Raw genomic sequence first — 23,297 nt, forward strand, 5'->3', positions numbered from 1 at the left:
AGGAGTCCCAGTGCTATGAAGTTTGGTCTATATCACCTCTCAAAGTCAGCCCCCACCCCCACCCCCACTCCTGGATCTCATAATGTAGCCATAATGGGTCTAGAACACCCTATGTAAACCAGGCTAGCCTCAAATCTGAAGCAATTCTGGTCTCTGCTTCCTGAATGTTGGGATTACAGGTTATAAACCACCATGTCCAACTGTCACAGGCATCTCCTTTTTTTTTTTTTTTTTTTTTTTTGTTCCATTTTTGGTTTTGGTTTTATCAAGACGGGGTTTCCCTGTGTAGCCTTGGCTGTCCTGGAACTAGCACTGTAGACCAGATAAGGCTGGCCTTGAACTCACAGAGATCCACCTGCCTCTGCCTCCCAAGTGCTGAAATTAAAGTGCTCCACCACTGCCCAGCTAACACTCTGTTCTTAAGTAGACTGATTTACAGCTGAGAATTGAGACATGCTTGTAGTACCTGCACTGGAGGCTGAGGCAGGAGGATTGTAAATACAAGGCCAGCCAAGCCTACACAATGAACTCCTGTCTAATAGTGTGTCCTGTAATATGTCCTCTTATGCAAAAGACAAAACTCTTTGACAGTATAACTAGATTGAAAAATAATAATAAAATTCTGAGGTTCGGAAAGGTATCCATCAGGTGTAGGGACTGTTTCAAGAGCTAGTCATGCAGCCACGAGAATTCTGAGAGTTCTTCTAGATTGTATTCATAAGGAAGCTAGGCCCCTTCCTTTCACCAGAGACACACAACTGCCTTCCTGATGCCTCACCACAGCTAACTAACTGAGCTTGTCAGCTTCTCACTGTCTCCACACATTTCTTTCTCTTAACTAAGGATGTACTTACTTCTATATCCTTGTCATGAGTGGCCCATAATACTGGATTCTCACCCACCTCCTAGTGACCACCATCAGCCAGGGCCTCTGACTCTGAGGCTGGATAAGCCAGCTTCAGATACTGTATGCTACTGCCCAGTCCAAATGTTCCATACTTTGTCTTTCTGAGATCAACGAACCATCAGCTGAAGTCACTGTTGGCAGCTTTAGAAGTTATCATCACTGCTGTCAAAATCAGGATCACAGAGCAAATTCTTCCCTCCCTTCTTACAGAGATGAGGCTCTGGGTTTTCAAGGCTGAGGTCACTGAACCAATTTATCTGCTGATCCCCCTGGGAACTGCTGGATAAGCACTCCTGGTCCGGGGAGGAGCGCTGGGTAGACTGCAGGGTTCCCCCGTGTGCTTCCCTTGCTGTCTTACTGGTCCTTACTCTTCCTCCCAGAATATGACGGGCTGACTTTGTGGAGCTTCTTGGAGCCCGCCAACTGATGAGGGGCCCCTGTAGGCTAGAAACTGGAGACTGGGGACTTGCATGCTTAGAGATGAAAGCACAGGCCTTCCTTGGGGTTTGTTCTCGCTTCCTAGCTAGAAGCCTGCCTCTCTGTGATTTCCTGGGTTGCTGCTTCTTGCCTTTCCTCCCCTTTCCTCGGGTCCTGCCTTTCTGCTCAGTTGCTGACTGTTCAAACGAGTCAGAACACATGCTTTGGGCTTCATATTTGGGGCAGACATTCTTCACTCGGGATTCAAACTTATTTAAGTCCAGCTGTGAGGCTTCTTGGGCAGTTAGTTCCTGGTCACTGCCAGCCTTCTGGCTTGGGAGGCTAGAGCAGTGGTTACTGAGGCTTCTGGTGGTGATAACCCAGTTCTTGCAGTAAGTCTGCATGGTCTTGTTCTTCAAACGCTCATTTCCTCTATGGAGCCCATCTGTTGGCAATGCAGCCTTTTGAAAAACATCACTCTCTGCTCCTTCATCCAAGATGCCAAACTCCCTAGGCCTCTGGGAACTCCTACTGGGATTCCCTGCAGGAGACATCTGGGCCTGCTGAGCAGCTGGCTCCTCAGAGGTGTATTTTTCCTGCCTGGTAAAATGAAGGCTCTGGGCCTGAGCTGGTGAGGTCTGGGAGGTGCTGTCTTTCAGACGCCCAGCTACCTGAGGTGCAGAGATGAGTTTTTTCAGCTCTTCTACACCAGGCACACTGAACTGGCCCAGCTTCTCACAAAGCTGCTGGAAGTCCTTACTCTGCTGGGCAACTAAAACTTCAAGGTTCTTCAGGTTGGATTTCATCTCCATAAACTCAGTTTGTCTCTGGGAAAGGAAGTGAGAAAAAGGAGAGTGACGGTCACAATAAAATGTGACAGCAGAGCCGGGCGGTGGAGGCGCACGCCTTTAATCCCAGCACTCGGGAGGCAGAGCCAGGCGGATCTCTGTGAGTTCGAGCCCAGCCTGGGCTACCAAGTGAGTTCCAGGAAAGGCGCAAAGCTACAGAGAAACCCTGTCTCAAAAAACAAAACAAAACAAAAAAAGTGACAGCAGAGCAGATGTGGGTATGGGAGCTCATACCCTAATCCCAGCACTTAGAGTCAAAAGGACTAGCATGATGGGGCTGGAAAGATGGTTCAGTGATTTAGAGCACAGGTTAAAAGCACTCTGCAAGAGGACCCAGGTTCAGTTCCCAGCACCCACATGATGGCTTACAACCATCTCTAACTCCAGTTCCAGGGGATCTAATGCCCTCTTCTGACTTCCATGAGAACAAGGCACAAACACAGTACAGAGACATATATGTAGGCAAAGCACTTATATATAAAAAAAATAAAACAAGTTAATTTTAAAATATAAACTAAAAAGAGGATTAGCTGAATCTGAGGCTAGCTTGAGCTACATAGTAGCTTCTAAACAGCCTGAGCTACAGGAGAGAGACCCTGTCTCAAAATATAAAAACAAAAAACTAAGAGAACCAAACAGTGGACCAAGTTTTGTGTTTGGTTGGAACCTCCACCTTACTCCTGCTTGATCCAGAAAGTCCCATTTTCTCTCTCCAAACCCTGCCCTCTCAGAGAATCTCCAACAAAGAAAAAGGGCCAAAAGCCCTGTTCCACATTCTTGGTAACTATTGCAACTTCCTCTGCTGTTGCTGATAGCAGCCCAAGACCCCCGCCTAGACCATACTAGAGCAGCTTGTGGCGAACACATCATCACCCTGCACCTACAAACTATATAATCCCCTGCTTTAGTTCCAGGGTATGTCTTCTCTGGTTCTTTGCTCAAATAAACCTGTTATACTTTTTCAGTTCGACTTGATCTGGCTTACTGTGTTTGTTTGTTTGTTTTATTTTTCAAGACAGGGTTTCTCTGTGTAACAGTTCTCTGGCTGTCCTGGAACTCGCTTTATAGACCAGGCTGGCCTTGAATTCACAGAGATCCGCCTGCCTCTGCCTCCCAAGTGCTGGGATTAAAGGCCTGTGCCACCACCTCCCAGCTTGGCTTATTATGTTGGCAGAGAAACCTATTGTCAGGGGACAGAAAACCTATTAGCTTGTCTCTCACAGAGTAAGCATAGCTACACTGTGAGCAAGGCCTGAGTACACATGTTGCCAGGGAATCCCGAGGGTAGGCTGTATCCTGACTTACTAAAAAGAACCATCCTGGTTTCTGGTCTTGGATGAAAATTTCTCACACACTAAGTGTCTCTCTTGGTCTTAGAGACAAAGTCAAAAGCACACCAGGCATAGCATGTATCTTTAGCCTCAGCTACTCGGAAGGCTGGGGCAAGATCACTTGGGTGCAGTACCTCAAGATAAGCCTGGATAACAAGGCAAGGCAAAGCAAGAGCTTGCATTTATACTTACAGTTTCAAATCTCTTCTGTATCTCAAGGATGGCCTGTTCCATATTGCCTTTGTCTCGTACTGCCTCAAACATCAAGTCACGCTGGACCTGTGCAGTCTCTTGAACTAAATACAAAACAAGGACAGTTTTTCCTAATAAATTGTTTTCCCATAAGTACAAAGAGAAGCACCTATACCTTTCAGGATTATATAAAATACTTTGTGTGAAATGCCTGATGCAGAAAGAAAAATAAACAATAAATAATAAACAAATGACAAGCTGGGCAGCGAACTTACTCTGTAACCAGGCTCGACTCAGGTTCAGAGACAGCCTCCTGCCTCTGCTTCCCGAGTGCTGGGACTAAAGGTGTGTGCCACCACCTAGCACTCCTTTACCTCTTCTTTTGTCATGGCAATAGAAAGCTTGACTGGAGCACTGACAACTGAGTCACCCTATCACATTGTACAAGGGAACAGCCTCATTTGCCTCTGTTCTCAGCACTGCTAATTCTTATGAGGGCAACAGTTCTAGTTCTAACATCTCTAAACAGATGGACAGTTGCCCTGTGTGTAGCCAAGGTTGGAAATCAGTAGATAAACAGTACAGTGCTTCTTTTCAGACAGATGGGAATTATTTTATGAGCTACTCAAAGGCATTGATTTTTTGTAAATCGTGAGTAATTCATCCCTTGGCATTTGAATAAGCTGACTTGAATTAGTTTAAAATAAAAAATAAACAAAATGCAAACAAGTACAGATGCATAATCATCTATTTTTCTTAGAAAATTCTACAGTAGTATTTAGCTAAGGAGAATTGTGCGTTGACTGTTTATAAGGGCGTTCATCTACATGTAAAAACACTTAATTGGTGGGGGAGGGGATTTTACAAACCTCACATTATAACTGACATTGAGACCAGGACTGATTCACCACAAAACAACTCTCACTGAAACCAAGGCATGAGAAGAACACAGGTGACTGGAATATTTCTAACTCCTAAGGGGGAGTATGTCCATAGACAGCACAGCGGGCAAGCCATGTGAGACTAGGGAAGCTGCTGATTCATTTTAGGCATGAGGTATGAAGGCTGGCAGAACTACCACACCCTAAGACAGCAAGATTATTGAGTAGAGGAGTAGTACAACACAAAAGCCACCATGGGATTAAAAATGTTAGCATGGGCTGGAGAGATGGCTTAGTGGTTAAGAGCACTCCTGCTCTTCCTGAGGACCTGGGTTCGATTCCCAGCACTTACACATTGTGGAGGTTTACAACTGTAACTCTAGTTATAGGGGATACATCTACATTCTAAAGTCTGAAATATCTAAGTGATGTTCTCTAATATATACTTTTATAACTCAGCTGTTCCAGACCAGCCAGGCCTACACAGACTTTTCTCAAAAAAAAAAAAAAAAAGCACAAAGGTTTACAAGCCTTTAATCCCAGAACCTGGGAAGCAGGGGTAGGCAGATCTCTGTGAGTTCCAGGACAGCCTGGTAATAAGTTCCAAGTCAGCCAGGGCTATGTAGAAAGATACCCTGTCACAAAACAAAACAAAATAAAAACAAACAAAAAAGTGTTGTCACATAGCAGTAGGGTCCACTATCTAGGCCCAACTTTATACACCTATCCTCTCATCTTAAACAGTATAGAATCACACCCTGGGAACCTGGCTAAGGTCAGAAGGGTCACACTCATGGCTCACTAGTGCCCTCTGCTGCTAACATCAACCTTAAGAGGCTAACAAAAATTTACAAATAGAACCAAACAAAAATAAACCTGGGACACTCACTTGTCTTGGCTATAGTCTCCAAAGAATCCAAAATAGACTGGCTTCTTGAACTGAGATGTTCCTCAGACTTTTCCACAGATGTCTGCAGCTAAGAAACCCAAAATTAAGAAAGAAATCACATGGGGACTGGAGAAGTGGCTCAGGTTGGGAGTACTGTCTGCTCTTCCAGAAGACCAGGGTTTGATTCCCAGTACATGGTGGCTCACAACTGTCTATAATTCTAATTCCAGGGGATACAATGCCTTCTTCTGGCCTCCAAGGGCACTGCACATGCATGGTGTACAAACATATATGCAGGCAAAACACCCAAACACATGAAATAAATATAAATTTTAAAAAGAGAAAAAGACAAAAAAAGCACAAACTGTTGTCTTGTCATCGAATCATGAAATGGTAAACATGCTGCTAGTCCACATTTGCTGACGTCACTACAATGATTACCATTCCTAAGATACACAATGCTCCAATTCGCTGCAACTTAGCTCTACTTACCTTGTGAATGACTTCTTGAAAATGAGAAACAAAGTTGTACAGCATCTCACTGTAGTTAAGAAAAAAAGGGGGAGAATAAATCTTTGTGCCATATTGAAATAGCATATAACATCTGATTATGGCAGGTGTTCATCTAGCATCAAAACATTGCTTGATCAGAGTTGGAAACTCTACCTGAGAAATCTCAGTTATCCAGCCAAAAATCAACTGAGTTCCAATGTGCAAATCATCACATTTTTCTTCTTTACATTCTGCTGCTTCTTTATTTTCCTTTTATTCCTATTTTTTTAGATTTATTTATTTATTATTTTTTAAAGATTTATTTACTTATTATGTATACAGTGTTCTGTTTGCATGTATCCCTGCAGGCCAGAAGAGGGAGACAGATCTCATTACAGATGGTTGTGAGCCACCATATGGGTGCTGGGAATTGAACTCAGGACCTCTGGAAGAACAGCCAGTGTTCTTAACCTCTGAGCCATCTCAGCCATCCAGCCCAGATTTATTTATTTTGTGTGAGTGTTTTGTCTGCATTGTGTGTCTCTGAGCACCATATGCATGCCTGATGTCTAAGGAGGTCAGAAGAGGTTGTTGGATCTTCTGGAACTGGAGTTAAGGATGTTTGTGAACCACCATGTGGGTGCTGAGAACCAAACCTAAGTTCTCTACAAGAGCAATTAGTGCTGAGCCATGTCTCCAGTTCTTTTTCCTAATTTTAGAAGCAGGTGGATTTCTGTGAGTTCAAGGCCAGCCTACATAGAGAGCTCCTGGCCAACCATAGCTATATAGTGAGACTGTGTTTCAAAATAACAAGCAAACAAAACCATGCACACAAATAGTTTTTTAAATTACACATTTTGTGCATTTCTTAAATTTTAAATTTACATTTATTTCTTGTGTGTGTGCGCACACAAATGCACAGCACCCACGCGGAGGCTAGAGAAAAACTTGAGGGAGCTGGTGCTCTCCTTCAGCCACAGATTCCGGGGATTAAAGTCAGATTGTCAATAAGTATTTTTACCGTTGAGGCTTAGCCACCAACTGGCCCCCTGCCTTTTTTATTACATTCATTTAGAGTGTATGTGTGTATTGTAGACATGGGGGTCAGAGAACAACTTGTGAGCGTTAGTTCTTTCTTTTCACCTTGTGGGTCCCAGGCATTAAAATCAAGTCATCAGGTTCTGTAGCAAGTTCCTTTACCCATTCAATGTATTTTCAGGTTTTATTCTAAATATTTATAATTTTATGTGCATGAGCAGTCTGTAAGTACATATTTATTGGAGGCCAGAAGAGAGCACCAGATCCCCTGGAAGTGGAGTTACAGTCATGAGCTGTCATGAGTGCTGAGAACTGAACCTGGGTCCTCTACAAGAGCAGCAAATGCTCTTAGCTGCTGAGCCTTCTCTCCAGTCCCTCAGTCAGTGTTTTTAACGTAGGATTACATATTAGTCCAGTCTTGCCTGCAATTCCTGGTAATGCTCCTGCCTCAACCTTCTAAATGCTGAGAATTTAGAGAAAAAACCACCATGCTTGGCTTCCGATATCCTTTCTTTTCTTCTCATTTGTGTATTTATGTGTGTGTGTGTGTGTGTGTGTGTGTGTGTTGTGTATGTGTGTGTGTGTGTGTGTGTGTGTGTGTGTGTGTGTGTGTGTGTGTGTACAGTATGTGTGGAGGTCAGAGGACAACTTTTAAGAGCCCGCTCTCTCTTTCTGCCATGTGGGCTCTAGGGATTGAACTCAGCTCACTGTTAGGCCTAGCAGGAAGCACCATCTTGTTGGTCCCAGCTGAGAGATATATTTCTTTTCTTCCCCCCCCCCTCCCGTCTCCACCCATGACAGGGTTTCTGTGTAGCCCTGGCTATCCTGGAACTTGCTCTGTAGACCAGGCTGGCCTTGAACTCAGAGACCCACCTGTCTCTGCCTCCTCAGTGCTGGGATTAAAGGCGTGCACCACCACTGGGCTTCTTTTCCACTTTTAAGATAAGGTCTCATTAGGTAGCCCTCATTGGCCTGGAACTTTATGTAGACCAGCCTGGTATTGAACATTAATAATCTGCCTGCCTCTGCTTTCTGAAGACATGCACTACTACATCCGGTTTAAATTTTTGTTTCATTCATTTTTTTCAAGACCGTTCACTATGTAGCTCTGGCTGTCCTGGAACTAAATTTGGAAACCAGGCCTTGAATTCACAGAGATTTACCTACCTCTGCTCAAATGCTGAGATAAAGGAATATGCCATTACGCCTGGCTTAAATTTAATTTGTATTTTACATGTATGAGTGCTTTGCCTACATATATGTATGTACATCACGTGTGTGCTTGGTGTCCCCAGAGTCCAGAAGAGGACATCAGGTTCTCTGGAACTGAAGTTACAGGTGGTTGTGAACGACCATGTTGGTGCTGAGAATTGAACCCAGCTCCTTGGGAAGTGCAGTAATAGCCCCCCTAATAATCCTAGGGGGTTATTTCTTAATCAACTGAATAAGAAAATTCATATAGAACAGCACTAGGGAAGCAGAAGCAGGCAGATCTCAGATCTCTGTGAGTTCAAGGCCAGAGCAAGTTCCAGGACAGCCAGGGCTACACAGAGAAACCTTGTCTCAAAGAAAAAAAAGAAAAGAAAAAGAAATTCTGTCCACATCCAGCTGTGCATGGTGACTCATTCCTTTAGTACCTGCACTGGGAGAGGGGACGGGTGGAAGAGGTAGTTGAATACCTGGCAGTTTCAAAGTCAGCCTGCTCTATATAGTGAGACCCTATCTAAAAAAAGTGAGAAAATAAGTCTTAAACTTGGACTTAAGAATTCATCTATTACACTGGATTGAGAGTATCATTCAGTGGTCATTTGCCTAATGTTTGAGAAGCCCTATGTTCAATTACCAGCATTACACAAGACAAAAATCATGTACCACAGACACATCTAGCCTGGTGATGATAGTGGTGCATGCCTTTAATCCTAGCACTCAGGAAGCAGAGGCAGGCAGATCTCTGTGAGTTCGAGGCCAGCCTGGTCTACATAGTGAATTCTAGGACAGACAGGGGCCACACAGAGAAATCTTGTCTTAAAAAACCAAAATAATAATAATAATAATAATAATAATAATAATAATAATAATAAATGTCATCTAATATCCTATGCTAGATGATCTGGAAAGATAAAAATTAAATTAGCAGGCAGAAATTTAGGCAGAAGCAATATAATATTAGTTGAATTTTGCATTTTTTTAAATAGAGTTTTTGTTTTCCAGAGACAAAAAGCTACAGTCAAATCTACAAGTCACACTGAGGAAAGCAAAGAGGAATTACTAGCTGAGTGTTAGTGGCTCATGCCTATAACCCCAGCACTTGAGAAGCTAAGGCAGAAGGATCACTACAAATTTAAAGCCAGTCTGGGCTATACAGTGAGGTCCTGTCTCAAACAAACAAAAGCATATTAGAAAAAATTAAAAGGCTAGAGTTTGAGTATTGGGAAATCAGCTCAGTGGGTAAGTACTTACTACGTAAACATGAGGTCTTGAGATCTATCCCAAGCACCCATGTAAAAAGCTAGGCCATACTCTTTTAATTGCAGGGTCTCAACAGCCAGCTAAGCTAGCCTAATTAGTGAGCTGCAGGTCCCGGTGAGAGACCTTGCCTCAAAAACCAAGGCGGAGTGGGTGGGAAAACAGCTTAGTGGGTAGAATATTTGCTGTTTGGAGCCCCAGCATGTACATAAAGTCAAGCATGGTGATGCATGTCTCTAATTCCAGTGCTGGGGAGACAGAAACAAGATCCTTGGGACTTGCTAGCTATCTAGTGTAAGATGAATCCATGAGATCAAAGTTTACCAAGACAAAAAATTACGTGGAAAAGAAAAAAGGTGGAGAATGATAAAGGAAAACATCTGAAGCTCACCTCTGGTCTCCATAGACAGACACGGACACACAGACACACACACACACACACACACACACACACACACACACACACACACACACTGTGATGGCTAGTTTTAATTGTCAACTTGACACAATGTAGAATCACCTGAGAAAGGAATCTCAGCAAGAATTATCCAGATTAAGATAGTCTGTGGGTATGCTTCTTGGTGATTGTCTTGATTACATTAATTGACATGGGAAGACTCAGCCTAAAAGTGGGCAGCATCATTCTCTAGGTGTGGGTCCTGGACTGTGTAAGAAGGGAAGAGGACATGCATTTATGCATTCTTCTCTGCTCTCCAACTGGGGATGCGCTGCCACCAGCTGCTTTACGTTCCTGCTGTCTTGACTTCTCTACAAAGACGGACTGTAACCTGAACTTGTGAGCCCAGTGAACTCTTTCATCTTCAGGTTGCTTTTGTCTGGGTATTTTATAATAGGCAGCAACAAAAATGAAACTAATACACAAGCAAAGTAAAGCAAGAGTGCTTTGCAATTTTTGTTTGGAGATAAAGTCTGCAGTAGTTGGTCCAAACTGACCTGCAAATAGAACTCACTGTGTTGCCAAAGATGACCTTTAACTCCTGACCCTCCTGCTTCTGCCAATTAAAAGCTGGGATTACAGGTGCGAACCCCAACATTCAGCTTCCAATGTTGTCCTCCTTTTTTTTCATTTAATGTTTGTTTATTTTATGGAGATAGAGAATAAGCCTAGAGTCCTGTCATGCTAAGTAAGCACTACTGCTGATATACATAGGGTGGGCGGGCTACATGATACCCTTAAAACAAAAAAACCCAAGTTAATCTTTATCAATGTGCAGGTACATTACCCAAAATAATGATGACCTGACCAGAGACAAAAGAAGGAAGACTCCCCTCCTGGGTTGTGACATCTGGTTTCTCTGCTCCCAAACACTGGAGCTCCTAGGTCAAACTTCAAGACTTGATGAGCAGCCATCTCTCACCTGCCTTCTACGGCCCTCCCTCTGATTCATACTTACATCACTGGCTTCCCTGGTTCTCTAGCTTGCATATGACAGATTTACGGGATTTCCATAATAAATCAGATTCTTTATCTTTCTCTGTCATTGATACCCACACTGTATGTGTAATACTGATTCTGTTTCTGTTTCCTATGCACAACCCTAATACATGCTATTATACTGAAATTGAAATTTTTTTTTTCCGAGACACGGTTTCTCTGTGTAACTTTGGTGCCTGTCCTGGATCTTGCTCTGTAGACCAGGCTGGCCTTGAACTCAGAGATCTGCCTGGCTCTGCCTCCCAAATGCAGGGGTTAAAGGCATGTGCCACCACCGCCTGGCTGAAATTGAATTATTTGATTATTGATAGTACATTTGTTTTCTTCAGAAAACATGAGCTTTCTCGTCCTCTTAAAAGGTGTGTGTACCTGTCACATTTGTCCGTTGTCCTTTGTTTTTTTTCCTCAAACTGTTTCAAGAGTCCTTTTGATTTTCCAACTGGCAAAGGAAGAGAAAACAAGCCTTCATCCTTTGTATCGCCTCCAAACAACTGGGGCTTTGTCTGGTATTTTGTGAAAATACTAGGTTCATTCTGTTAAACGGAAAAAAAAAATCAACATCAAATTCCACACACTCTTTTCTGTACAATGCAGAATTTAATGGCATTTAAGTACCAAGCATATGGTTGAAAATAAAGCACAGAGCTCCATTATTTGTATCTACCAGGAAATTATAATAAAGAAACTAAGTTAATACAATTTCTGCCTTATCAGCACAGAAATATTAAAATTTTAGCTAAAATGGTTCAAAACCAACTGAATACATTTATAGGAAAAAACAGAAAATGATTTACTCTGTCTCTGAGAAGTGGTATTAAAGCACTTGGGAGGCAGAGGCAGGCGAATCTCTGTGAGTTCGAGGCCAGCCTGGTCTACAAAGCAAGTTCCAGGAAAGGTGAAAAGCTACACAGAGAAACCCTGTCTCAAAAAAAAAAAAAAAAAAAGTTTCACATTAATATATTTTTAGCTCACGATTGAGCCTGTATGGTAATGAGTATTCAGAGACAGGTAATGCCTGGGGGGGGGGGCGCTCACCAACCTAAGACAGAACGCCTGTGTGGCCTGGGCAGATGTCTCCATGAGGGGTAAGGTGACCTGCTGACGTCCCACGAAACCTAAGTCAGAAGCTCATTTTTTAGTAAAAGTGGGGACCTGTAGGTCCCTGGCCCCCGTTTTGGGTAACTGTTGCCTTGCTTGCTGACCTTGACCTTGATATCCTCTTTATGCTAATTCCCTGCCAGGTTCCACCCTCCTGAATGCTTAAGGGAAGTTCCTTGTCTGTGTATCCTGCATAATGGGCGTTAACAGCTTAGATGCAAGATTGTAAAACATCAGTAGTGAACTTCTGCCCTTCGGGGTTCTCCCATTGTGCTGTAAGCCTGTATTTACGACCTCCTCCCTTCTTCAATAAACGGCATTCGGCACTAAAAAAAATAATAAAAAAATTTTTTAAAATTTAAAAAATATGTATTTTTTAGCTATTTTTAGCTTCTGTTGAACTCAGTATCTGTTGATAACTTCCACAAGGCTTATAAAGTGCACAAGCTGTAGTACGAAGAGCCATTTCCTTTATTTCTTAGGAAAAATGTGTTCTAAATATTCAGGAAGTCAATTTATGCCTTATATCACTAGCATCAATTATTTTTTGGTTTTGGCTTTTTTCTTTGTTTGTTTGAATTTATTTTTATTTTATGTGCATTGGTGTTTTGCCATGGGTGTCCAGTCCCCTAGAACTAGAATTACAGTTGGTTGTGAGCTGCCATGTGGGTCCTGGGAATTGAACTCAAGAGTTATCTGGAAGAACAGTCAGTGCTCTTAACCACTGAGCCATCTCTCTAGGTCCTGATTTTGACTTTTTTTTTTTTTTTTTTTTTTTTGTTTGTTTGTTTTACGAGACAGAGTTTCTCTGTGTAGCTTTGCGCCTTTCCTGGAACTCACTTGGTAGCCCAGGCTGGCCTCGAACTCACAGAGATCCGCCTGCCTCTGCCTCCCAAGTGCTGGGATTAAAGGCGTGCGCCACCACCGCCCAGCGATTTTGACTTTTTTGAACAAGGTTTCACTGTGTAGTTCCTGGCTGTCCTGAACTTTACTCTGAAGACCAGGCTGGCTTCCAACTCACAGAGATCTACGTGCCTCTGCCTCTCAAATGCTGGGATTAAAGTGTGCACCACCATGCCTGGCACAATTCATCCCATTTTTAATAGGCTGGGGAGATGGTTTAGGTAAAGGCACCTGCTGCCAAGCCTGACTACCTAAATTTGTTTCCGGGAACTTGGGAGAGACCTGATTTCCACAAGTTCTCTGACTTCAGTGCTTATGGTTGTTTGAATAAGAATGACCACAAAGGCTCATATATTTGAATGCTTAGTCACCAGGGAGTGGCACTATTTAAAAGGATTAGAAGGCTTAGGAGGTGTGGCCCTGTTGGAAGAAGTATGTCACTGAGGCTGGGCTTTGAGGTTTCAAAAGCCATGCCAAGCTTACAAAGCCTGCCTACAAATCAGGATGTAGCTCTCAGCTCCTGTTCCAGCATCTGCCTGCATGCTGCCATTCTCCCCACCATGATGATAATGTATCAAATCTCTGAAACTAAAAGCAAGCCCCCAGTTGATGCTTTCTCTTATAAGAGTTGTCTTGGTCATAGTGTCTCTTCACAGCAATAGAACATTGAGTAAGACAGTACTCAACCTCCACAAATAAATAAATAAATGTAATTAGTTTTCATAAAAAGATAACTAAGTAGTGGTGCAAGCCAGGAGGTTCAAAAGTTCAAAGTCACACCTAGGAGATGGCTCAGCTGGTAAAGATGCTTGCCACCAAGCCTGCCAACCTGTGCTCCATTCCTGGAATTCACAAAGTAGAATGACAGAACCATCTCCACCAAGGTGTCCTCTGTGCCCAAACAATAAAAAATAAATAAATAAATACATGTAAAATTAATAATAATAAAGAAGTTCATGGTCATCTTTGGCTACAGAGTTAGTTTGGCTATTCAGTGAGTCTGAGGCTAGCCAAGACAATATGAGACTGTCTCAGAAGCAAAGACACAATAAGAAGCAATTGTAATGGGCCATAAAACAACACAGGAAAGCAGTGGGAAATTTGCTGGGAAGAAGGGATTTATTGGGATGGAGGAGCAGATGAGAGAAGATAATGGGAACCAAAGTACATCATACATATATGAATTTGTCAAAGAACAAATGTTTTAATTATTTCTTTTTATGGTGTTTTGCCTGCATGTATGTTTGTGTGAAGGTATTGGATCCCCTGGAACTGGAGTTACAGAAAATTGTGAGCTGCCATGTGGATGCTGGGAACTGAACCGGGTCCTCTGGAAGAGCAGCCAGTGATCTCAACTGCTGAGCCATCTCTCCAGCCCCACGAATAAATGTTTTAAAAATTAGAGAGCTGGGGGTTGGGGATTTAGCTCAGTGGTAGAGCGCTTGCTTAGCAAGCACCAAGGCCCTGGGTTTGATCCTCAGCTCCGGAAAAAAAAAAAAAATTAGAGAGCTGTGCCTATAGCTCATTGGTAAAACACTTGCCCTACTAGGCCCTAGGTTCCAGCAACAGACTGAAAAAATAAAATTTGTCACTTTATTCCTTTTCTTTAAGTCAAGGGGCTGATTTTTACTTATTTAATCGTGTGTGTGTGTGTGTGTGTGTGTGTGTGTGTCTGTGTGTTTGTGTGTGTCTGTGACTGTGGGCATGTGTGTGCCATGGCACATGTGTGGAGGTCAGAGGACAACCTCAGGTGTTGGAAGAAGAGTTGGTCTTTGTTTTTCACTGCTGTATATGACAGGCTAGCTGGCCTTTTGTGCAAGGACCGAGTAGATGCCATAACAGGCTGCTCAGTCTTCTCTCAGAGATCAGGCCTCAATTTCAGTTTCCTGAGACTTGAGCAAGCAGTTTCTGGGCCATGAACAAAAGACATAGTCCTTGCAGTAGCTCCCTTTCTGCACGTACTCTGACTACTCAATGTTCAGTCAATTGTTTACTGTCTGGGACCACTGACCAACTTCGAGCTACATGCATGGGTCAACGTGAACGTGTGAAGCCAGATAGTCTCCATGGCAGCTCAAGGACAAAGCCTGGGACTTGTCCAGGCCTGCCCAAAAATGAAAACTGTAACCCCCAACTAGTAAATTCAAAGGTTACACACCTTCACCCGCCAAGGCTTGTACCACCCTGTTTGTGGTTTTTCCCTTTAAAAACCCCTCATTCTGAGAGCTCAGGGCCGTCCTCCTCCACCTGCTGTGTCAGATGTTGGACGCTGACCAGGCCCGGGTTTGCTTGTTTGTCATAAACCCCTTTGTGTTTTGCATCACATATTGGCTCTGTGGTGGTCCTGCTCGGGGGTCTTGCAATGTAGCCACAACAGCTGGACTCCTGTCTCTCTCTCCCATCTTCTTGAATGAGTGCAAAGTTACAGATATGTGCTGCCAAGCTTGAATTCTACATGAGCTCTAGGAATTCTAACTCAGGTCTTCAAGTCTATAAGCAAGCCCTTGTCCCACTGAGTCATTGTTCTAACCCCCTTCATTACAAAAGCGTCAAGTATGATGGTGCATGCCTTGAATCCCAGGATTCTCAAGCAAGAGGCAGGCGGATCTCTGTGAGTTCATGGCCAGCCTGGTCTACATAGTTAGTTCTAGGCTTTGTCTAAGAAAACAAACAAATAAATTCATCTTAAAAAGCCACTGTTTCAGCCGGGTGGTGATGGCGCGCGCCTTTAATCCCAGCACTCCAGAGGCAGAGCCAGGCGGATCTCTGTGAGTTTGAGGCCAGCCTGGGCTACCAAGTGAGTTCCAGGAAAGGCGCAAAGCTACACAGAGAAACCCTGTCTCAAAAAACCAAAAAAAAAAAAAAAAAAAAAAAAAAGCCATTGTTTCTTATGAATTTTCATAATAGTATATGATTAGGCTAGGAAATATGAATATTTGCCTCTCCCAAAAAACAAATGGTCAAGGGATTGACACTACTCTATGTTGTTTTGGCAATAAAAGAAACTATACATATAAGTAGTTTCTGTTTGGTTTTTTTTTTTTTTTTTTCAAGATAGGGTTTCTCTGTGTAGTAGCTCTGGCTGTCCTAGAACTTACTTTGTAGACCAGGCAGGCCTTGAACTAACAGAGATCTGCCTGCCTCTGCCTCCCTAGTGTTGGGTCACCACTGCCTGGCCATAGAAGTGTTTTAAATTTCAGATTTCTAGGTTCATTAAGTCAGTCATGAATCAGCTGGGAATGGTAGTGGATGCTTTAATCCCAATACTCAGGAGGAGGCAGGCAGATCTCTAATTCAAGGCTATATACCTTGATATATATATAATCGGGTCTATATAAAGGGTTCCAGGACAGCCAAGGCTACATAGTGAGACCCTGACTCAAAAACCAAGCTAAACCAAACCAAATGTCATCAATCAAGCACTAATCCATTTAGGATAGTAAATCTTCAGAGTACAATTCTAAGGTATGTTCATATTCCAATAGAATAATTCTCTTTTTAGCTTATCTCCATAAGAACTATGAAATATATGCAGAGAAATTCCAGAAATCAGTTAGGATGGTGGCTTATACCTATAACCCCAATAACCAGGAGGCTGAGACAGGAGGATGAAGTTTAGACTGGCCTTCACAGCAAGATTCTGTATCAAAAAGAAAAATTTAACTAGCTGGAAATCAGACTCACATCTACAGAATTCTGTTGTGTCTGTTTTGGATGTCTTGAGTAGGCACCAACATCCAAGGATGTGGACAGAATCTCTGAATTTTCTGGACAAAACTGAGATCCAAAGAGGAACTGGGAATCACTGAGAGAAGAACAATCAGTCTGATTACTATTCCAGTTAGATGGTTTAGTGATCCTGAAATGAAGCAAGAAACATTAAGTAAACAAACATCCTGAACAAATGAAATCATAACTCACAGCCACTACTTCAGAGTATTTTGCTTTGCTGTTGAGACAGGGTCTCTCTGTTCTGTAGCTCTGGGTGTGTCTGTGTTGACCTCTAAGTGCTCTCTACACTGCCTCGATGACCTCTACAGAACCACAAGGAAATTATGAATGCCCACATTTGGATTCTGCCAACTGGAGAACAAGCAAATGGAAATTCAACAGAAAGGATGGACACAACTATTCCGGTATCACAGCATTTTGAGCTATAACACTATTTTTTTAGACGAAAGTTTATAAAACTTTTAGGGATTAAGGGACTTCTTTTTAAAAAAACGAATTTGTGCCGGGCAGCAGTGGTGCACGCCTTTAATCCCAGCACTCGGGAGGCAGAGCCAGGCGGATCTCTGTGAGTTCGAGGCCAGCCTGGTCTACAGAGTGAGATCCAGGACAGGCACCAAAGTTACACAGAGAAACCCTGTCTCGAAAAAAAAAAAACCAAACCAAAGCAAACCAAAACAAAAATAATTTCGTTGTTGTTTTATTGTTTTTTTGAGACAGCGTTTCTCTGTGTAATCCTGGACAATCTGGAACTTGTTTTGTAGACCAGGCTGGCCTCAAACTCACATAGATCCGCCTACTTCTGACTCCCAAGTGTAGGGACTAAAAGTATGCACCATCATGCCTGGCCAAAAATAATTTTGAGTACAAAAATGTAAAAACTGTTAGGGAAAGACTGCTCAACAGGTAGAGGCACTTGCCACACAAGCCTGGTAAGCTGACAACCTGGAACTCATAAAGGCAGGAGATGAGAATCATCTCCTCTGAATTTCATACACATACCATAGCATGTGTACCATCCCCCAAACACACAAAAAAAATAAATTTAAAAAGTAGAACTTTACTTAAAGTGAACTCTATTACATATCATTTTTGTGAATTTTTTTTTTTTTTTTCTAAGACAGGGTTTCTCTGTGTAACTTTGGTGCCTATCCAGGATCTCACTCTGTAGACCAGGTTGGCCTCGAACTCACAGAGATCCGCCTGGCTCTGCCTCCTGAGTGCTGGGATCAAAGGTGTGTGCCACCACTGCCTGGCCATTTTTGTGAATTTTTAAACCTATAAAAATACATATTTTTAACCTAACATTTGAAAAGCGAAGGAAGGGGAACAAGACTGGAGAGAGAAGGAGTTGTAACAATACAAACACAAGAGCCTGAGCTGGGGGTGGCTTTAACTCTGTTACAAGCCTTTAATCCCAGAAACTCACAAGCAGAGGCAGGCAGATCTCTGTGAGTTAAAGGCTGGCCTGGTCTACATAGTGAGTTACAGAACTGCCAGGGCTATGTATAGAAACTGCCTCAAAAACAAAACAAGCCGGGCGGTGGTGGCACATGCCTTTAATCCCAGCACTGGGGGGGAGGGGAGGCAGAGCCAAGCGGATCTCTGTGAGTTCGAGGCCAGCCTGTTCTACAGAGCGAGATCCAGGACAGGCACCAAGGCTACACAGAGAAACCCTGTCTCCAAAAACAAAACAAAACATCCACCAAGCCTGGTATGGTGGCTCCTACAATTCCTACTGTAATGCTGGCACTTGGGAGATGGGGGCAGGAACATAAGGAGTTCAAAGGCAGCGTGTGCTATGTAAGACCTTAACACAGCCGGGGGGTGGTGGCCCATGCACTTGGAGGCAGCATTCAGGAGGCAGAGACAGGCGTATCTCAGTGAGTTCAGGGCCAGCCTGGTCTACAAAGTGAGTTCCAGAATAGCCAGAGCTGTTACACAGAGAAACCTTGTCTCAAAAAACAAACAAACAAAAAAAACAAAACAAAAAAAAAAAACCCAAACTAGAAATGGGCCAAGTGGTAGTTGCACATGCATTTCAAAACCCTGTCTAGACAAACATAGAAATGGGGCCAGCAAGATGGCTCAGTGGGTAAAAGTGCTTGCCCCTAAATTCAATCCCTGAGGCTCACATGTGGAAAGAACTAACTCCCACATGTCCTCTGATCTCTACATACATTCTATAGCATGTGCATGCTCACACACACACACACACACACACACACCACAATAAATGTAGAAAAATTTAACTACAAATTAAGCCTTACTATGACTAAATGCTTATATCTCTGAAAGTTTTTTTTTCTTTTTCTTTTTCTTTTTTTTTTTTTTTTTGGTTTTTTTAAGACAGGGTTTCTCTGTATAGCCCTGGCTGTCCTGGAACTCACTCTGTAGACCAGGCTGGGCTGGAACTCAAGAGATCTATCTGCCTATGCCTCCCAAGTGCTGGGATTAAAGGCATGAGACACCACTGCCCAGCCTGACATAGGATTGTGCCTTAAAGCAATGATAGAAATGACAGAATTAAACAAAGTTTTCTCTACTTTATATAAACAGCAAGCCCTTTTGGAGAAATAAAAAGAAGAGTGGGTTTTAAAATAATATTTACTTAATTTTATGTGGATGTGCCTGCATGTATGTATATATACCATGTACCATGTATTTAGTGCCCAAGGAGGTAAGGGTGTCAGATCCCTTGGAACTGGAGTTATAGATGGCTGCAAACCACCACACGGGCACTGGGAAATGAACCTGGGTCTTCTGCAAAAGCAGTAAGTGCTCTTAACTGGAGCCATCACTCCAGACCCTAGGTTTTTCTTTTTTTTTTTAAATCAAATTGGCAAGTTTCTTTGGGAAAGTGTTAGGAAAAAAAGAAACTATCCAGTGATGAAGGCATGCAAAAAACAATTTAAATCCCTTTTCAGAGAGTCCTCCCTCCAGTTTAGAAAAGGTAGGTTTATTGCTGCCTGGTAGACACTAGTCTAAATCCTCAGTGGACAGTGGACACAGCATGCACAGTATCCCACTGGTCTTGCTGGTAGCTGGAGTGGCTCTTCTCTTCAGAGCAGCTACAAATTACATTACACAAACAAACAAACATTGAACACTGTACTTATTTTATTTCTTTCTATTCCAAAAGCATTGCTTAATTCAGGTCAGTTTCAAGATTTGGGGCTCTATATCTGATTCTCACAGATCCAGTCCCAAGACTGAATGTTGTATACAGAGCTGATATACAGAGCTGCACTGATACTATCTACAGGTGTGTCTGTGTAAATGTTCAAATGCATAGTCATGTGGATGCAGGTGTACTATGGGTGGGTGGGTGGGTGGGTGGGTGCGCGCATGGGTGCGTGCATGTATGAACAACATCTGTATGGAAATCAAAGGACAACACTGGGTGCTTGCTTGTCCTTAGGTGCCTTCCATCTTTTGTTGGAGACAAGGTCTCTCACTGGAACTTTGCCACACAGACCAAGCTGGCTAGCCTGTGAGCTTCCAGAGCTGTCTCTATCTCCCAAATCATCATGGATGGGATATCAGGCATATGTCACTGTGCCCAACTTTTTATATGGGTTTGGGGATTCAAACTCAAGTCTTCACACTTGACAGGCAAACACTTTACCCTCGGCTATCTCCCCTAAACTGACATCACTTTTCCAATCAGAAAATAAGTGAGAGGAAAAGGACAAGCATAAAAAGTAATAGCAGTAATGGAGGAGAAGAAAAAGAGAGGCAATATAGAAACTCTAGCATTATTCAACAGCCACTCCAGCTATAGGAATGAGATTTCCTAGGAAATCAATAAAACCACAGGACTTAAATATCAAAACAAAACAAAACAAAACAAAACAAAAAAAACCTAGGAAACTTACCCAGAGCCTGAGGGAATACTGAGCATCTCTTTGATATTCCAGACATTAAAATTCATTTTAATACTTCTATTAGAGAACAGAGAAATATCCAGAACATTAATACAGTATAACATTTCCAAATGTACTAATTACATGTAAGAACATTTCAGCAGTTCTGTTCTGATCCAACTGGTGAAAAATTCCACTACTTAATGTGCCCCAAGTAAGACCCTACCTGCTATCAAATTGCACAATGAGCCAGATGTGTTGGTTACACACCTGTAATCTTAACTCTAGGAGGTGGAAGCAGGAAGACTGGGACAAGTTTAATGGCAACCTAAGCTTCATAGGGAGTCTGGCAGAACTCTGTAAATTTGAAGCCAGCCTTATCTACATAGTGAATTCCAGGCCAGCTAGAGCTACATAGTGCTACCCTGTGATAGGGGCTGGAGGGATGGCTCAGTGGTTAACAGTACTGGCTGCTTTTCCAAAGGACCCAGGTTTGATTCCTAGCACCTACATGGCTGGCAGATCACAACCATCTGTTAACTTGAGTCCTGATGGCCCCGACACCCTCTTCTGGCCGCCTCAGGCACTGTATGCATGTGGTATACAGACAAATATGTAGGCAAAACATCCATACAGATAAAATATATTTTGAAAAACTTGTGATAATGCCAATCGTAGTGGGGCACATCCATAATTTCAGCACTAGAGAAACCAAGGCAGAGGACAGAGAGTTCAAGGGCACTATGGACTACCTACCTAGAGGCTGTCTCCAACAAAGGGCAAGGGTATATTCTTATTATTCTCTTGAGTATGTCTAAGGCCCACATGGGCTAATGTCCTCAGCCTCAGCTTGTCCTTTGTGCTTTTACTTGTTTCCTGTTAGCTAAATGAGCTTTTAACTTTCCACAGAACAGCCAAAGCCCTTTCCTTAATGATTCTACCAGACAAGAATACAAGATAAGCCGGGCGGTGGTGGCGCACGCCTTTAATTCCAGCACTCGGGAGGCAGAGCCAGGCGGATCTCTGTGAGTTCAAGGATAGCCTGGGCTACCAAGTGAGTCCCAGGAAGGGCGCAAAGCTACACAGAGGGTGTCTCGAAAAACCAAAAAAAAAAAAAAAAAAAAATACAAGATAAGCCATTCCAATATGCCTATCCATCAAGGTAAATGACACCTTAAATGCACAGATTTGAACCTTTCAAGTGCAGGGTTCCCTGTTCATTTATCAACCTATCTTTAGTAAAAGTATGAAAGAATAAAGTGAAGCCACTATCTCTACAAGAAAAGCTCTGGATGAATAAAGAATGTGTGTGAAGAGAAGGTGGTCCTAGCCATCAGACTGACTCCTCTGAGATTTTTTTTTTCTTTTCGAGACAGGGTTTCTCCATGTAGCCCTGATTGTCCTAGAACTCTGCCTGCCTCTGCCTCCCAAGTGCTGGGATTAAAGGCTTGTGCCTCCACCGTCTGGCTTCCAGCTTAATTTGGGGGACCGGGTGTGTGTGTGTGGGGGGGTAGGGTTCCACTACTTAACAAGAGATAGACCTGAAACTCTCTATAGAGCTCAGGCTGTCCTAGAATTTGCCATTCTCCTGTCCCAGCTCTGCAAATCCTTCCAGCACCTCCCTCCACACCCTCTGTCCTATGTCCTCTATATCCCCTCACACCTCCCCTCCTTTAACGCAGAAAAAGCCAGGCTCTTCCTCAGACTTCTGGTCCTCTTCCACATAATCGCCAGGAGGAATTGTTAATTCTCATAGTGTCTGGTCAAGAATCTCTCTCCACCCTGTACCTTGGCTTCCAGCGTTTTCCTGGGCTGAATTCAAGTTGCTACGGCCATGTCGGTGTCTGGAGGAGTCCTCCAATTAGCTGAAAAGCTTGGAGCAGAGAGTTCTGATTTAAGCATAATTAACCCCTGTTGTTTTATACACTAGTTTACTTAGTTTTTTTTGTCTATTCTCCTGTTTCATATTAAACACAGCAAGAGAAAAAAAGAATCTCTCTCCAAGGGCTAAAGAGATAGCTCAGCGGGCAAAGGTGCTCGCTGCCGACCCCGAGAGCACAGGTTCGATCCCCAAGACCCACATGACGGAAGGCGAGACCCAATTCTTCCGAGTTGCTCCCTGACCTTCACGCGACTCCCTGCCAGTAAGTATAATGAACGCCATGTTTTAAGCGGCCCTCCAGGCTCCTGGACCCTTACTCCCTGTGTGCTTCCCATGGGAAGCTTTGTCTGTTGGGTTTGTTCCAACAGTGAGGACAAGTCCGGCGGGCTCCGATTCCCTTCCCTGACTCGTCTCCCCGGAAGGGAGGAAGCCTCGGTGCCGTGAGGAGGAGCGCCTCGGGCCAGGCTTCCAGGGGCCCTCCCACCCCTCCCCACTCCTCACGCCCACCCGCGGCCCGCGCCGCTCGTGCCCTCACCTCCGGCGCCCGCACCACACGCGCACACGTCAGGCTTCGCCGCCGACAGACGCGTGCCAGGGGGAAACCCCACCGAGTGAGGCCCCGCCCCCGGGGAGCGCTGACCAATGGGGATGCCGCCCCGTGGCCCCGCCCCGCGGCCGCACGAGGCCGAAGGCCTTTAACGGTTTTAACGGTCGCCCTAACGGTTTTACCGTCGGGGCCCAACGGTTTCCGACGTGTCACGAGGCACCTTGAGCCACAGCTAGCTCAAACCCCACGGGGCTGGACCCTCCCGAGCCCTCCGCCCCCCACTTCTCACCTGAAAAGTGGAGGCGGGAACCTCGGAATGCCCGAGGCCGCCTGTGCGGGCAGCGAGAGGGTGCAC

At 43.7% G+C, this 23,297-nt stretch overlaps 1 protein-coding gene across 1 annotated transcript; it reads right to left on the reverse strand.

The window, feature by feature from the left end:
* Positions 1-223: 223 nt before the first annotated feature.
* Iho1 (interactor of HORMAD1 1) lies at positions 224-22,407 on the reverse strand. The gene is made up of 8 exons (XM_059267113.1): positions 22,302-22,407; positions 20,526-20,591; positions 16,603-16,777; positions 11,287-11,450; positions 5,958-6,006; positions 5,466-5,553; positions 3,696-3,799; positions 224-2,151 (listed from the first exon to the last, which is right to left on the reverse strand). Exons 2-8 carry the CDS (start codon positions 20,579-20,581, stop codon positions 1,051-1,053), a joined length of 1,737 nt encoding a protein of 578 aa, XP_059123096.1. The 5' UTR covers positions 20,582-20,591; positions 22,302-22,407; the 3' UTR covers positions 224-1,050.
* Between the last annotated feature and the right edge of the window lie 890 nt (positions 22,408-23,297).

Source organism: Peromyscus eremicus, chromosome 7 (assembly GCF_949786415.1).
Source record: "Peromyscus eremicus chromosome 7, PerEre_H2_v1, whole genome shotgun sequence".
Lineage (NCBI taxonomy): Eukaryota > Metazoa > Chordata > Mammalia > Rodentia > Cricetidae > Peromyscus > Peromyscus eremicus.